This window comes from Phaethon lepturus, unplaced genomic scaffold (assembly GCF_000687285.1).
Source record: "Phaethon lepturus isolate BGI_N335 unplaced genomic scaffold, ASM68728v1 scaffold10550, whole genome shotgun sequence".
NCBI classification, from domain to species: Eukaryota; Metazoa; Chordata; class Aves; order Phaethontiformes; family Phaethontidae; genus Phaethon; species Phaethon lepturus.
This window is the reverse complement of record NW_010509834.1, coordinates 1-14,197: the sequence shown is the minus strand read 5'-3', so window position 1 is coordinate 14,197 and position 14,197 is coordinate 1. Positions and strand designations below refer to the sequence as shown.

The 14,197-nt window shown below is 41.0% G+C and overlaps 1 protein-coding gene across 1 annotated transcript in view; it reads right to left on the bottom strand.

Annotated features, from left to right (window-relative positions):
* The window catches only part of KIAA0020 (KIAA0020 ortholog), a 26,737-nt gene extending 12,796 nt beyond the window's left edge, over nucleotides 1–13,941 (bottom strand). The window contains 12 exon segments of the mRNA XM_010287723.1: nucleotides 630–683; nucleotides 1,812–1,910; nucleotides 4,777–4,808; nucleotides 4,811–4,854; nucleotides 5,346–5,449; nucleotides 7,168–7,342; nucleotides 7,900–7,966; nucleotides 8,185–8,278; nucleotides 9,076–9,151; nucleotides 9,894–10,029; nucleotides 11,881–12,009; nucleotides 13,851–13,941. Coding sequence (XP_010286025.1) covers nucleotides 630–683; nucleotides 1,812–1,910; nucleotides 4,777–4,808; nucleotides 4,811–4,854; nucleotides 5,346–5,449; nucleotides 7,168–7,342; nucleotides 7,900–7,966; nucleotides 8,185–8,278; nucleotides 9,076–9,151; nucleotides 9,894–10,029; nucleotides 11,881–12,009; nucleotides 13,851–13,941 — 1,101 coding nt within the window.
* Between the last annotated feature and the right edge of the window lie 256 nt (nucleotides 13,942–14,197).

Sequence of the window (14,197 nt, the reverse complement as noted above, 5' to 3'; positions counted from 1 at the left end):
GGCCTGTATCAGAAATAGTGTGGCCAGCAGGAGTAGGGAAGTGATTGTGCCCCAGTACTCGGCACTGGTGAGGCTGCACCTCGGATACTGTGTTCAGTTTTGGGCCCCTCACTACAAGAAGGACATTGAGGTGCTTGAGTGTGTCCAAAGGGCAACGAAGCTGGTGAGGGGTCTGGAGCACAAGTCCTATGAGGAGCAGCTGAGGGAATTGGGGTTATTCAGTCTGGAGAAGAGGAGGCTGAGGACAACCTTATCGCTCTCTACAACTACCTGAAAGGGGGTTGTGGTGACGAGGGTGTTGGCCTCTTCTCCCAAGTAACTAGTGATAGGACAAGAGGAAATGGCCTCAAGTTGGGCCAGGGGAGGTTTAGACTGGATATTAGGAAAAATTTCTTCACCAAGAGAGTGGTCAAGCATTGGAACAGGCTGCCCAAGGAGGTGGTGGAGTCACCATCTCTGGAAATATTAGAAAAACGTGTGGATGTAGCGCTTCAGGACATGGTTTAGTGGCCATGCTGGTGTTGCGTTGATGGTTGGACTTTATGATCTCAAAGGTCCTTTCCAACCTTAATGATTCTGTGAAATCACTTGTTTCAGACACTACAAAATAATGGTTGATGAACACTTACCGTTGCTATTTTTTCAACATATGTCTTCATAGTTTTCACAATAACTTTTCTGTCCTATCCAAAAGGAAACAGAAAACATGAATAAGCCAATAATGCCAGTGATTCTGAATAACTAAATTTTTATTCAAAAGGATAACCTTCAATTTGCTTACTAAAGCAAAGGCTATTTACCGAAGTCTCACATTTGTCAACACTTAGAAACAATATAAAGAGCTAAACCTGAACTGTGAAAAAGATTCAATCCCAGGGAGGGTCTGTGATATGTTTACAAGCCCAGCCCACCAATGGGAGATGTCAAAAAAGGTAACTTGGGAAAAACTAACAACAAAAAAACCCAAACAACAACAACAAACACCACAAAACCACCACATATGTTCACCTATATCTTGTTCATTACTTATAGAAGAATGCACTTCAACTCCTCATTTGGAAAGAAACTTACTCAAAAGGACCTGAAACTTTAAAGTAGCAAGGACTCTAGCCTGTTGCAAAACCCCTTTACTAGCAAGATTTTTTTGGCAGAAAGTTTGCCCAGTGCTTGTACTTTTGGCTCTTACAATCACTGCTCAGTCTTTAGACCCATGACTACCCCTAGATCCAAGCAACTTCATATTTTTCTACACTTCCACAAGCAGACAATTTTTAAGTTGTTTTTTTGTTTAACAGAAAAAGATTTGAGGCATTAGAGGATTTCCAAGAGATGATGGCGTAAGCTATACCTGAAGTATTTCAGCGCACTCTATCAGCAGAAAAAACTAAAATACAGTTCCTATAACATTTTCTAAGTCTTGGCATTCCAAAGCCAAACACCGTCCCACACTGAGTTCCATACTGTCTTCTCCCTAGTGCCAGTTTCACCTGCATTAAGAAACCTGTGGGCTGAATGAATGGCCAATAATCTTAAAATGGAAAAGCTTTGTGTCACCTCCAAGAACTCTAAAAGAACTGCTAAAAATAAAAGGAGATACTTTCACTAATGCGCTAATGACAGCATTTGATTTGTGAAAAAATACTGCTTATGTTTGCCAATAGGTAAAGCAGGGCCACTTTTTAACCTTGCTCTCAAATGCTTAACTGCATTAAAATGTGCACTGGCAGAAGGACCCATGTGAGCAATCATATTTACAGGCTCAGACTAGGCTATTATTAAAAAGGACTGGGTAGACAGAAAGCACACAATACCTTGGGAGTACCATGCCATAAGCAGTGCATCGCTACTCGGGCTCCATCATGAGTGTGTGCCAGGTAGATGACAGCCTCTCTGATAGCTTCTATCATTTCCTGGGGAAGAAATGGTGATAAAGCAAAAAGGTGAAAGAAGAGGCCTGAGAAATCTCAAGGTGAGTGGGGGAGGACATGGAAAGATTTTTCCTCTACCCACAACACTACAGAGAGCATCACTGGTTCTACAGAACCACTCTCATTGCCTTGACCCATGAAAAACAGCCTCAGAAGGAGTCCAGACAACTGTAAATGACATATGCTTTCTCCCCTTAAAATTACACTGTTCACCATATTCATCCTACAAAATTGGATGAACTGTATTGAAGCTTGTCAGCTGTCTTATTACAGACAATTCAAGGAAGGGTGCTCAGAACTGAGACTAAAGTTAGGAGACAGAGACAACCGTTCATTTAGGAAGAAAATCTTTGAAAGTGGTGCAATTGATTTATGCATGCAGGGTATTAGCCAGAAAGCAAGAAGAGCTAAGAGGTCATTTAAGCACAAGGTGATGTTATAAATCAGATATGAAAAGATTCAGACAAAAGTTAGTCACATGAAAGGAATGAGGTTTGGAACCACCTGACAAATAACACCATCAGCCAAAAAAGAAAAAAACAAATGAAAAAACCCTCCAAGATTACTAGATACTACTTTTGTTACTGACAGATTTCTTTGTTATGGATCTCCTATCTATCCCCCTTTCTCTCCCTAGTTTCTTCTCACTCCCTAGTCACAGCTTCCAAGCATTTACCATTTACTTAGGAACTGCTCAGTCACAACATGATAGGTGTCACTAGCTACAAGCACAGGCAGGAACAGATCTACAAACGGGGTTTCCAAATCCCAAAGAGAATATCCATGTGTATTGGGTTAGTGTGGGAAGGCTGGGTGGGGGCCAGGCAAGCTTGAGGGGCGGCTTCTGTGACAAGCTGCTAGAAGTTCTCCCTGTGTACGATATAGTCAATGCCAGCCAGCTCCAGGACAAACCCACAGCTGGCCAAGGCTGAGCCCATCAGGAACGGTAGTAGTACCTCTGAGATGACATAGTCAGGAAGGGAAAAAAAAAAAAAAATGGCACACAGCAATCACAGCCAGGGGAGGAGTAAGAATACGTGAAACAACTCTGCAGATACCAAGGTCAGTGAAGAAGGAGGAAGAGGAGGTGCTATAGGTGCTGGAGCAGAGATTCCTCTACAGCCCAAGGTAAAGGCCATGGTGAGGCAGGCTGTCCCCCTGCAGCCCATGGAGGTCCATGGTGGAGCAGATACCTGCATGCAGCCCCTGGAAGACCTCATGCTGGAGCAGGTGGATGCCTGAAGGAGGCTGTGACCCCATGGGAAGTCTGCACCAGAGAAAGCTCCTGGCAAGACCTGTGGCCCCATGGAGAGAGGGGCTCATGTTGGAGCAGGTTTCCTGGACGGACTTGCAACCCCGTGGGGGACCCACACTGGAGCAAGGCTGTTCCTGAAGGATGGTCCCTGGAAGGGACCCAGGCTGGAGCAGTTCATGAAGAACTGCCGCCTGGGGGAAGGACTCCTGTTGGCGGAGGGGAAGGACTCATGTTGGAGAAGTTTGTGGAGGACTGCCTCCCGTGAGAGGGACCCCATGCTTGAGCAGGGGAAGAGTGTGAGGAGTCCTCCCCCTAAGGAGGAAGGAGTTGCAGAGACAATGTGTGATGAACTGACTGCAACCCCCATTCCCTGTCCCCCGTACTGCTCAGGGGAAGGCGGCAGAGAAATCAGGAGTGAAGCTGAGCCTGGGAAGAAGGCAGTAGCTGGGGGGAAGGGGTTTTAATATTTTGTTTTAATTCTCCTTACCCTACTCCGATTTGATTTGCAATATATTAATTTTCTCAAGTAGAGTCTGTTTTGCCCATGACAACAATTGCTGAATGATCTCTCCTTGTCCTTATCTCGACTCACAAGTCTTTTGTTACATTTTCTCCCCCCTGTCCAGCTGAGAAGGTGAGTGATTACAGCAGCTTTGGTGGACACCTGGTGTCTAGCCAGGGTCAACTCACCACAACATCCTACCATTCCTACACAAAAAGCCAAGCAAGGAGGAAGAGATATGCTCTTACTCTCCGGATTCACACAAGACTGTGGATCCAAAAGCATTCTCTGACAAAGCATTACACGGAAGCATGCATAGGAACCTTTAATTAGGTAAGATCTGAACTCAGAATAGTCCACGAACAGCCCACCTCACTACCCTTAGCTCTGGGTTTGTTTACATTAAAATAAAGAGTTCAGGAATCCAGTCCAGCAAGAGTAGGTAAGAAACAGCAAGTCTAGAAGGCTCCACCTGGCCTGGAGTGAGATGGTCCTGAACTGCAGAACCAGGGCAAGACTAAAGAGCACAGCTTTAAGACAGGTGAAGTGAAGCAGGATACCAGCTTACACAATGTCATATCACACAGATGGATTTAGGCCTAGTTTTTGCAAGAATGGCTGAAAACTGGAATTAAATATAGACATATGATACAGGCATATGGCTTGGTTCAGGAGGAGGCAGAAAACAAAGTTTTCACTGCTTACAGAAGGGCTCAATCTGACTGTATGTTGGTCGAGAATTTTTTGGACAATGTCTAGAAGTGGTTAAGAAACTATACACTGGAAAGCTAAACTACTGGAAGCAATGTCTCTGGCTTTAATTATTCTCCAGCTATCCAGAAGGACCATTTAGCATGGAGAGAGAAAACAAAGTCATTCCATTAGATTTTTTTTAAAATTTAAATATCACAAGCACTATTGCTTTAGTGTGAAAGTTCACTGACTGTGAACCTCCATGCAACACTACCCCCCATCATCTAACTGGAATTAGCATTTACAGTTTTATCTAGTTACCTTACAACATTTTAATGACAAGATTAAAAACATTCCACTTAGAAGTCTAAAGACAACAAGAAACAAAACATACTTACGGATCTTTGTTTTTTTTTTTTTAAATGAAAAAGTCCAAAAATACTTTATGTACCAGTGAGTGCTTTATCACAGCCTCTCTGTATTTGGGAAGAGGAAAGTCAGCAACAAGTCCCCCACAAGTAATGGTTTTAACATAAGCTGGCAACACTTCATTTGTATTTAAAAAAAAGAAAAAGTTCAGCAGTGTGTTGTGCAGAAAACATATAGTCATTACGAATTAGACATTTAGCATTTACAGTATGTGGAAAATTCCACCAAAATGTAGAAATTCTAAAACCTAGAAAAATATTTTCTCCTAGAGACCACTGGAGAAGCTTATCCAATAATGGATCACGGAAGCACACCACACTGGGATTTCTACCAATTGTTTGATTGGGGCAGGGGACACTTTAGTTTATGGAAATGAAGTTCAAAATTAAGATATTTGTTATGACACTTCAGACAAAACCATAGTTACTTACACACAGCAATGTTACAATTTAAGAGAGTATCAGTATCACTATCTGTATGTCAGAAACAAACTGGTTCATGTTAGATTGTCACACCTTCAATCAGTTTTTTTCCTTACTTTTGTGCCATTGGTGTAAGAATCTGTTTCATTTCATCCAAAATGGCCTCTCTCTTTTCAGGCTGAGCTTCTAACACTTTATCCAGTGTTGGGACAACTGGTGTCTGAAATGAGTGCACAATCAAGTGTTTAATCATATCCGGTAAGTACTGAGTTCATAGAAAATTATGATTTTTTAGTCCGTTTTCAACAAAAATGCATTAACAGTATCAGAAACAAAATGTATTTTCTGCAAAACTAACAGTTTTTACAATTTTAAAAGTAAAATGCTTATCTACTTTGAGTATGTCAGAAGCTGTTTACTTAAGTTGCTATAAATTGAATACTCATCATTAGCAAACAAAAGCTACTTATATGGTCTGAGCAGTTTTTTGCCAATTATGGTCAGCTTTTCATGAGACTGTCAAAATACAAGGTAAAATACACAAAATTGGCATTGTGTGAAGGGACTCCTGAGCTAAGCAGAAATCCTGCATGTCAGTATGCATATGTCAGAGGGCAACACAAAAACACATCAATGAACTGAGAAGTTAACCAAGGCCCAGGAAATTCCAGTTCAAGAACAGCAGAGAGGAGGAATATACACCATATACCAGGAAATACTTCTGTATTTAAGGTATGTCATCTGAACAATTACACCAGTAACTCATGTAAAAGAATCTGTTGTTAGAAGAACAGACTGACAAGACAGAAAATTAGAAATGTATTTTTAACTGTCCCCTGCTGGAGGGGAGACGAGGGCTGGAGAGTTGGAGACAGGAAGGGGAAGTGAACAACATTTCAAAACTCCAGGAAATTCCACATCTCATTAAGGATTATATCATAATTTCTTATAAATCCACAGGTTTGCACTGCCATGTAAGACTACTTGAAGCACTCATGCCAAGAATGATAGAATGATGGAAGCTAACACTGCACTTTATTTCAGAAGCTGTTTTACTCCCAGTACAAATTACAGCCCACAAACACAGCAAACATGCCTTTCTATCAGTGTTGCAAAATGCTTTACTAAAACTTACAATAATCTATAAAGAAAAAAAGCAGTACAGTTCAAAAGTGAGGTGTTAATTTCTTATCAAATTTTAATAGAAAGCTTGGGTAGAAGTGTGCTGTGTTGTACATTGGGGTACAAAAGTCACTTTAGTGTAGTTAATAACTGCATAAAAAAGTTTTGTACTTTGTAGCAAACAAAACTATTTGCACCTCTAATGGAAACCAACCTTCAGCAAGCAAGAAAGAAAAACAGAAGTTAAAAGAAATGAGGTTGTACTTTTAAAAGAGGTTCTCACTGCCTGGTGAGGATCTACATCTAAATGGTTTCAAGCGAGTTCAGACTCAAGTCCTATAGTCTCCATGGGAAAAGAAAACAAAGCCAAAAATTAAGCCTAAAAAGCATACTGTATACAGATACAGGTACATTCTGCCCACAGTCAGTTCTCACAAGACTTAAGGCAGTTCTGACACAAAAGGCATCTACAGCATTAATGGAGAATTAAGCCTAAATCTTAGCTCAGCACGGATGACCACTTCAGGCTAGACACTACAATAACTGCAACTATATGATATTTAGACCATCTTCAATGAGCAGAGCAAGCTCAAACATGAATATTGTGTATTTTTCATAGTTCAAACTGAAAAACCACAACAATTTAATCTAGAATAGAAATGTGCCAGTAATCATAACATTTAAACATACTAGACTGCATTTGGACAGCTGACAAAGAAATTTAACAAAGGAAATATAGGTAAGATAGGCAAGGTATAGCTAACACAACACAGTAGATGCTAAAACACCTTAGACTAGAAAGTATTGAAATGTCACCTTGTAAACCTGGAAAGTGTTCCCATATAGTTCTTCTGTTAGCATATTCCTCTGCTCCAGAATGGCTTTGTCATTATATGCATATTCCACTACAGCAGATGCTTCAGCATGACGGAGCATTTTTTTCACATTGCCTTTAAAACTTTTTATTATTTCTGCAATTTGTGATTTTGTCCTGTTTCACAAGGAAAGAGAGATGGCAAGAAGTAAAACTTTAAGGACAAGCTGACCTACGAACAGTTTCATTTTTGGAAGCACATTTAGATGAAAAGTTTCAGCACAGAAACCAGGAAATATATGCATCTGTATCAGCCTTATGGCATTTATGAAAATGTGGTGAGAAAGCCAGGGATCTGAAGAAATCATAAAGTATTTTGAGGGGAAAAAAAAAAAGAAACCAGTGGACAAATTCTAAAGAATAAGGGAAGCCTTCCTAAAACACTAATCAGAGAAAATTTTTTAAACCCAGTTTTTTGCATAAGGCAAAGATCAACTTTGAGCATATATTTGAGCGCTTTTTTGGGCATATGTACATGTGTACAGCTTTAGCTTTACTTTTTTGCAAAAGGAAAATTGCTGTCAGCAATACCAGACACTCTGTCTCTTCACTATTATAAAGACATTTCCAGAGACATTTTGTTATTCATCATTGATGCACTAGAGATTAAGAGCAGCATTCACACTGGAAAAGAAACAATGCAACACACCTAAGCAAATTCACTTCATACTCACCCATACATAAGAAACTTCTTCACAATATTTTTGGAATATTTTGACTTGCTCAACTCTACTAGGCTATCTAGAAGAAGGGAAAAACATTCAGCTGGTTTGATTTTTCACTACATTAACTCTACAAAACAAGATGTCAGTATTTAAATAAGTTTTAAGAGCTCACTAGGAACCATGCATCACTTCAGCAGAAAGTTAAAAATATTCAAGAGAAAACAATATGGCTTGTTTTAATGCATCCTAACAATACAGAAGCATATAGGTAAAATGTAAATGGGCAGAAAGTACCTTTCAGTTCCTCAAACGTCTCTTGCCTTTGCTTCTCATTACCATACTGAATAAAGCACTGGATCACACGAGTTGAATCATGTGCAAATGCCAGCTACAGGACAGAGATATTTCATCATCACAACGCATTCAAACAGCATTATGTAACAAATTTATTTTAATACACTTGCTCTCTGATATGGTTTTATGCCATATATAGCATGTAATGCCGCTAACAGAAGTAGCTATCTGTTTTTAACAAATTAAGGCTTTTTTTACTGCTTTACAAGTACTCTATCATAAACAAAATATAGACAATTCTTGCAGGTTCTGACAATTAAGGACATGCATCAAGGTTTTAATACTGAAAGAGAATCACGAAATGGTTCTATCTTGTTTTCTTTCATGTTCTTTGTAATGTCAGAGTGAGTGTGATGATACAGTTCCACTTCGGCATGGAATTTAATACTTTAAAATCCAAGATGTATTTCACTTCAAATTTATACTTCAAGAATTAAGCAGAAAGACTGTTTAGTGTGGTTAAGTATCAGGACATTAACTTCTCTAAAAGAAAGTTGCAATGCAACAATTGTAATCAATAAAATCTCTGAGTGGCTGTTTTGGAGCTTCAGTTAACACAGAATTTCATGTGACTAAACCTGCTTGGCAAAACAGCTGGCTTATAACAGCCAGCTGATAGACAAAGCATCCTAGGACTACTGTCCTGAAAACCAGGTGCCAAATGCAGCCTTTGAACCCTGTTTTTGTTCTTTTTTTACTCACAGTTTAAAAGAATTCCCTGTAGCTTTGGAAGAACAGGTTAGCACCATATCATTAAAAGTTCATTTACATTTCACCATTCTTTAAAGAAGTTTTTGTGAGTTTCTGCACTATGGCATTAGTTTTTCTTACACTTTTTATTTTTCCATGAAGAAGCTTCTCTAGTTCATTCATCAGCTTTTCTCGCTTCTCCTTATCACATTTCTTCCTACGAACAAAAAAAGACACTTTGAGGAAGCAGCTTTTTTGTAGTATGATTCACTTACATTTATAAATTAAGAAGCAAGACAGTACAAAATAAAATTAAGTTAGCTCCTACTAATCCAAATTCACTTTGTCACTCATTAAACCTGTCGATAGATGTAATTAAGCAGTTTCAGTTCCTACAAACCAATCCAGATTCACATACTTAAAAATTATTCTTTTCTGAGCAACAATATGATTAAAAAGAACATAAACTCAAATCTGCACTCAGAGTTGTTTACAGACACAAAGATCTGTAAGCATCTTACAGCCAGAATGGCAAAGCACAGAAACTTAAAGTAAAATTAACTCCTGCTTCTGATATGGGACCCCAGTTCTAGAATTACACCTGTCCACAGAGAGTGTACAAACCTCCACGGAAGACTCGTGCAGTGGTCCCACTGCAAGATTAGGCTGAATCAGTACATGTTCTTGGCTTCAGGATTCAAGAAGCAGGACAAGTCCTCAAGCATTGACTCACAAATTTTAGCCTAAAATACAAGTGAGCTCAATCCAGACATTTCTGGCACCATGGGTCACCACAGTCTGCTTCAACCATCTACAGAATTGCATGTAATCTTATCATTCACCCATGGAGTCTCACTGTGGAAATATAGTTTTGTATCACACAAGAGGAGAAAGAGTCGTCTTGCAACTTCTGATTAAAAGCCAACTGAATGAAAGAAAAAACAAAAAAGCATGATTACCTTCTCACACTTTCCCATATTTGCTTGGATTGGACAATTATGTCATAATTACTTTTATCATTAAGTTGTCTGGTTTGCTTTAACTCCTTCCTTTTCTTTTTTAAGTCACTCCACTTCGGCTTCTTAGAAGTTGACGCTGAACATAAAAACAAATGTTTTTTACAGTCAATAGAGGAGGAGCAATGGAATCCTTTAGCAGTGTAAACTGTGGCAGCTCTGTGATTGTATGGCTAACAATTCAGGAGCTTTGCCTGCAGTTACCCTGCCAGCTAATACAAAAGCGCAAACATTTAGCAAGAATGGTAAGCTAGTAGTTTCCGTTCCTAGAATACCAGAAGAACAAGACAAACAACGATTTTTTCCTCAAAGCTCTGTCAAAGGATGCATCACAAACTTACTAGCTTGTAAGTTGGCTCAAAATGCACCTCGCAGCCTGTGACTGCCCCAAGGTGCTTCTCCCTTTTTAGTTCAGCCTATACTCATACATACCTTCTCCCTCTCTCAAAAGAAGAGCCCTAGCTCAAAGTTACATATCTGACATCACAAAGAAAGGAAAAAACAAAAGCCTTTTCACATATTTATTCTTTTTATTCAGTTAAATTCCTTAAGCATGGGATTTTACTGTACAACAGCTATACACTGCCACACAACAAACTCAGTTAAGGGAACTTCATAGAAAGTGCCAGAAATAAGTTATGGAAAAACTTCAAGTATTTGATTTTCATTTTAGTCATACCTTGACAAAAACCATCATCTTATGTTCCATGGTTTCACAGGAGCAAGTCATGCTAACTATTACTTCTATATGGAACAACAAAGACCCAGCTCTACATTTTTAGACCTTAAAGCACTGCTTGTTGGTATTTAGCAGCACACACTTCGCTGTCTTACCCATCCAAAAACCAAGCTCTCTTTTTACAAAGCATATTATCAATTTTTTCTATCGCTCTCCTACAAGCAAAAAAGGTTAACACTTTGCTTTGAGAGCAGCACCACTGTGCAACACAGCAGCTTTCAGTTATTCTAATAAGCAACATTTCAAGGTTTGGTTGTGGGTTTTGGGTTTTTTGGGTTTTTTCCACCCCCTAAAGCAGCTTAAGATGAACGTTCTGTTACTGTTAAATTTCCAGACACCTAGTGCATATTGCATGTGAAGTCCTTCCGCAATCGTGCAACAACAGCAACAATGAAAAAACCTCAACACCTTGTCTTGTCCTTCAAACAACGACCATTTTTCGACAGACCTTCAGAATCCCTCACATAAGACTCCAGTTCTCATTTTACAGTGCTGTGTAACTGTCACAGTAGAGCTTTGCTTCACAGCAATGCAAGGAACAACATGAAGTTCTCATGCACCAGAAACAAAGTTAAAACAGAAATCCATCCAAACAGTGGTGAAACCAGACATTTACTTAACCTCACAAAAATAAGCTGTAAAATGTTACAAGCGGTAATAACACCAATGATGTCTGGTTTTTTTTTTTTTTAGAGAGGTGTCTAGAGAGTTTAGACCACAGAAAAGAATAATATAAAGGATTATCAACTTTGCCTCATGAACTTTGTGTTCCAAATCTTACAGCCAATATTTTTAGAACAGAGGATTAAATTTCTAAAATGGTCTGTGAAGAATACTGTATTTTCCAAATTTGTGTGAAAACAGCCAGTTTCAAGCCAGCCACTTAATACTGTCATTAGACTAGTCATAGCTTTATCATGGCACTCCCATGATTGAAATTTGCTACTGCATCTTTACTTTTGACTTCCATGAAAATTTGTAGCTGTTGATTCTCTTGAATTTGGCCTCAACCTTAGTCAGATGAAGTAAACTTGGCCACAGCAAAGACTAAACATGAAGTAAACTTGGAGTCATTCAGTTCATTTGGAAAGGTGATAACAAGGCAGGGGAAAAGAGGAAGACCTGGATGAACCATGTGTTGCCGAAAGCCCAGTTACTTTTGACACCCAGGCTTAAAAAAAATCCGCTCACCTCCCTCTTCACCATCCTGGAGCTTCCTCTTCTTTGCAAGCTTTTCCAATTGCTCTTTGTCCTTGAAAGTGGATGTAGGCTTTCCCTCCTCATCTGCTTTGTTAAGGAGTCTCTTTGGTGGACCCGAAGCTACTAACGGACAGAAGAGAAATTAAAATGTTATCCTAGAGCTAATGTTGCTTCCGAGTAACAAATTTTTACTGTAACAAGAATCAAGCTACCATGTAATAACAATTCTATATATAGCAACAATGCTTACATGCTTCTCAAAGCTGGTGTTTTCACTGCAGTCCCTGGGTGTTTCTGTTTCCCCATGGGAAGTTTTGCCAAGGCATTATTTTCCGGGCAGCAGTATAATGGCCCAGGCATAAAAAGAACTATTCTAAATAAAGAATGTCACCACCCCTGAAACCAAAGTCATGAATCCCCAAATCATCTCTTCGCAGTTTATGTCAGAGCTGTTGCGACATCGTCTGTTTTAGGAAGAAGAGAGCAAACACCGACAGGCATCTCCTTGCACACCCCAGCTTCAACTTTCAACTAAACATCTTCTTAAAGTGGGAAAGCAAAGTCTAGAATCAGAATGTTATCAGCCTCAAATTTTTAATTATAAGACTATTGTAGGTCAATCAAAGAGAGCCAAAAGGCTGCCAATAAAATGTTTAAAGCATTTCACCTTTACTTTTTCCAGGTTATTGGATCACAGGCAGTACAGTTTTGAATGCAAGACTGACTCATAGAATGGCTGAGGTTGGAAGGGACCTCTGGAGGTCCTCTGGTCCAACTCTCCTGCTCACACAGGGCCATGTTTGGGCAGCTTTTGACTGTCTCCAAGGTGGGAGACTCCACCATCTCCCTGGGCAACTTGTGGCACTGCTCAGTCACCCTCACAATATAGAGAGATCTTTCCTGATCCTCACAGGGAACATCCTGAGTTTCACTTGGTGCCCATTGCCTCTGGTTCTGTCACTGGGCACCACTGAGCAGAGCCTGGCTCTGTCTTCGCACCCTCCCTTCAGGTATTCATATACACTGACAAGATCCGCCCCCAGCCTTCTCTTCTCCAGGCTGAACTGTCCCAGCTCTCTCAGCCTTTCCTCACAGAAGCGGTCCTCCAAACCTTTCATCATGTTCACGGTCCTTCACCAGGCTCTCTCCAGTATGTCCAGGTCTCTCGTACTGGGCAGCCCAGTACTGGACACAGCACACCAGGTGAGGCCTCACCAATGCTGATGAGAGGGCAAGGATCCCCGCCATTGACCCGTTGGCTGCACTCCTCCTAATGCAGCCCAGGATCCAGTTAGCTGCCTTTACCACAAGGGCACATTGCTGGCTCACATTCAACTCTGAGATTACCAGGAGCCCCAAGGGCTTTTCTGCAATGCTTCGTTCCCCCAGCATGTAGTAGCACATGCATTTGCTCCCCGCTCAGTTGCAGGACTTCACACGTCTTCTTTCTGAACTTCATGAGGTTTCTGCCAGCCCATTTCTCCTACCTGTTGAGGTTCCTCTGGAGGGCAGCAGGACCCTCTGGTCTATCAGGCAGTCCTCACAGTTCTGTGCCATCAGTATACCTACTGATGGTACACCCTGCTCCATCACCCCAATTGTCTGTAAAGCCCTTGAACAAGGCTACACCCAGAACTGACTCCTGGGGTACACTGCTAGTTACCAGCCTCCAGCTAGATTTTCTGCTGCAGATTACCACACTCTTGGCCCAACCATTCAGCCAGCTGTCAATCTACCTCACCACCATCCAGCTCATAATTCATCAGCACCTCTGCAAGGACCGTATGGAAAACACTGTCAAAAGCCTTACTGGAGTCTATGTAGCCAACAGCCACTGCTCTTCACTCATCTACCAAGCTTGTAATTTCATGACATAACTTCACCAAGACACAAAATGAAGTTCGAGCAAGAATCACTCAGCCAGGACTCCTACTAAGGAGCTTTTGCCTCCTTACAATTACCTCTTTTAAACTTCCTCATCCCGCGTGGCACTCTTCCACGAGGTGCTCTTCTACTCTTCCCCACGAACTTCTTCTTACCCCTTGCTTCCATTGTGGCCACACTGCAAACGCAGCACGAGACAGCATTACTGGACCACCGTGGCTCCCTCGATCGACTTTAACCCTTCCCAGCGGCGGTCGCCCATCCCTAAGTGGGCGGTGCGGGATCACAACAGGTCGCCCACAGGCCGGCCTGCACGAAGCCTCAGCTAGACAAAACCGCGGTTCACCGGGCCTGGGCGGCCGAAGTCCCGGCCCCGCTCCCCAGGGATCTCCAGACCAGCCCCAGTGACAGCGCCCGGGAGGAC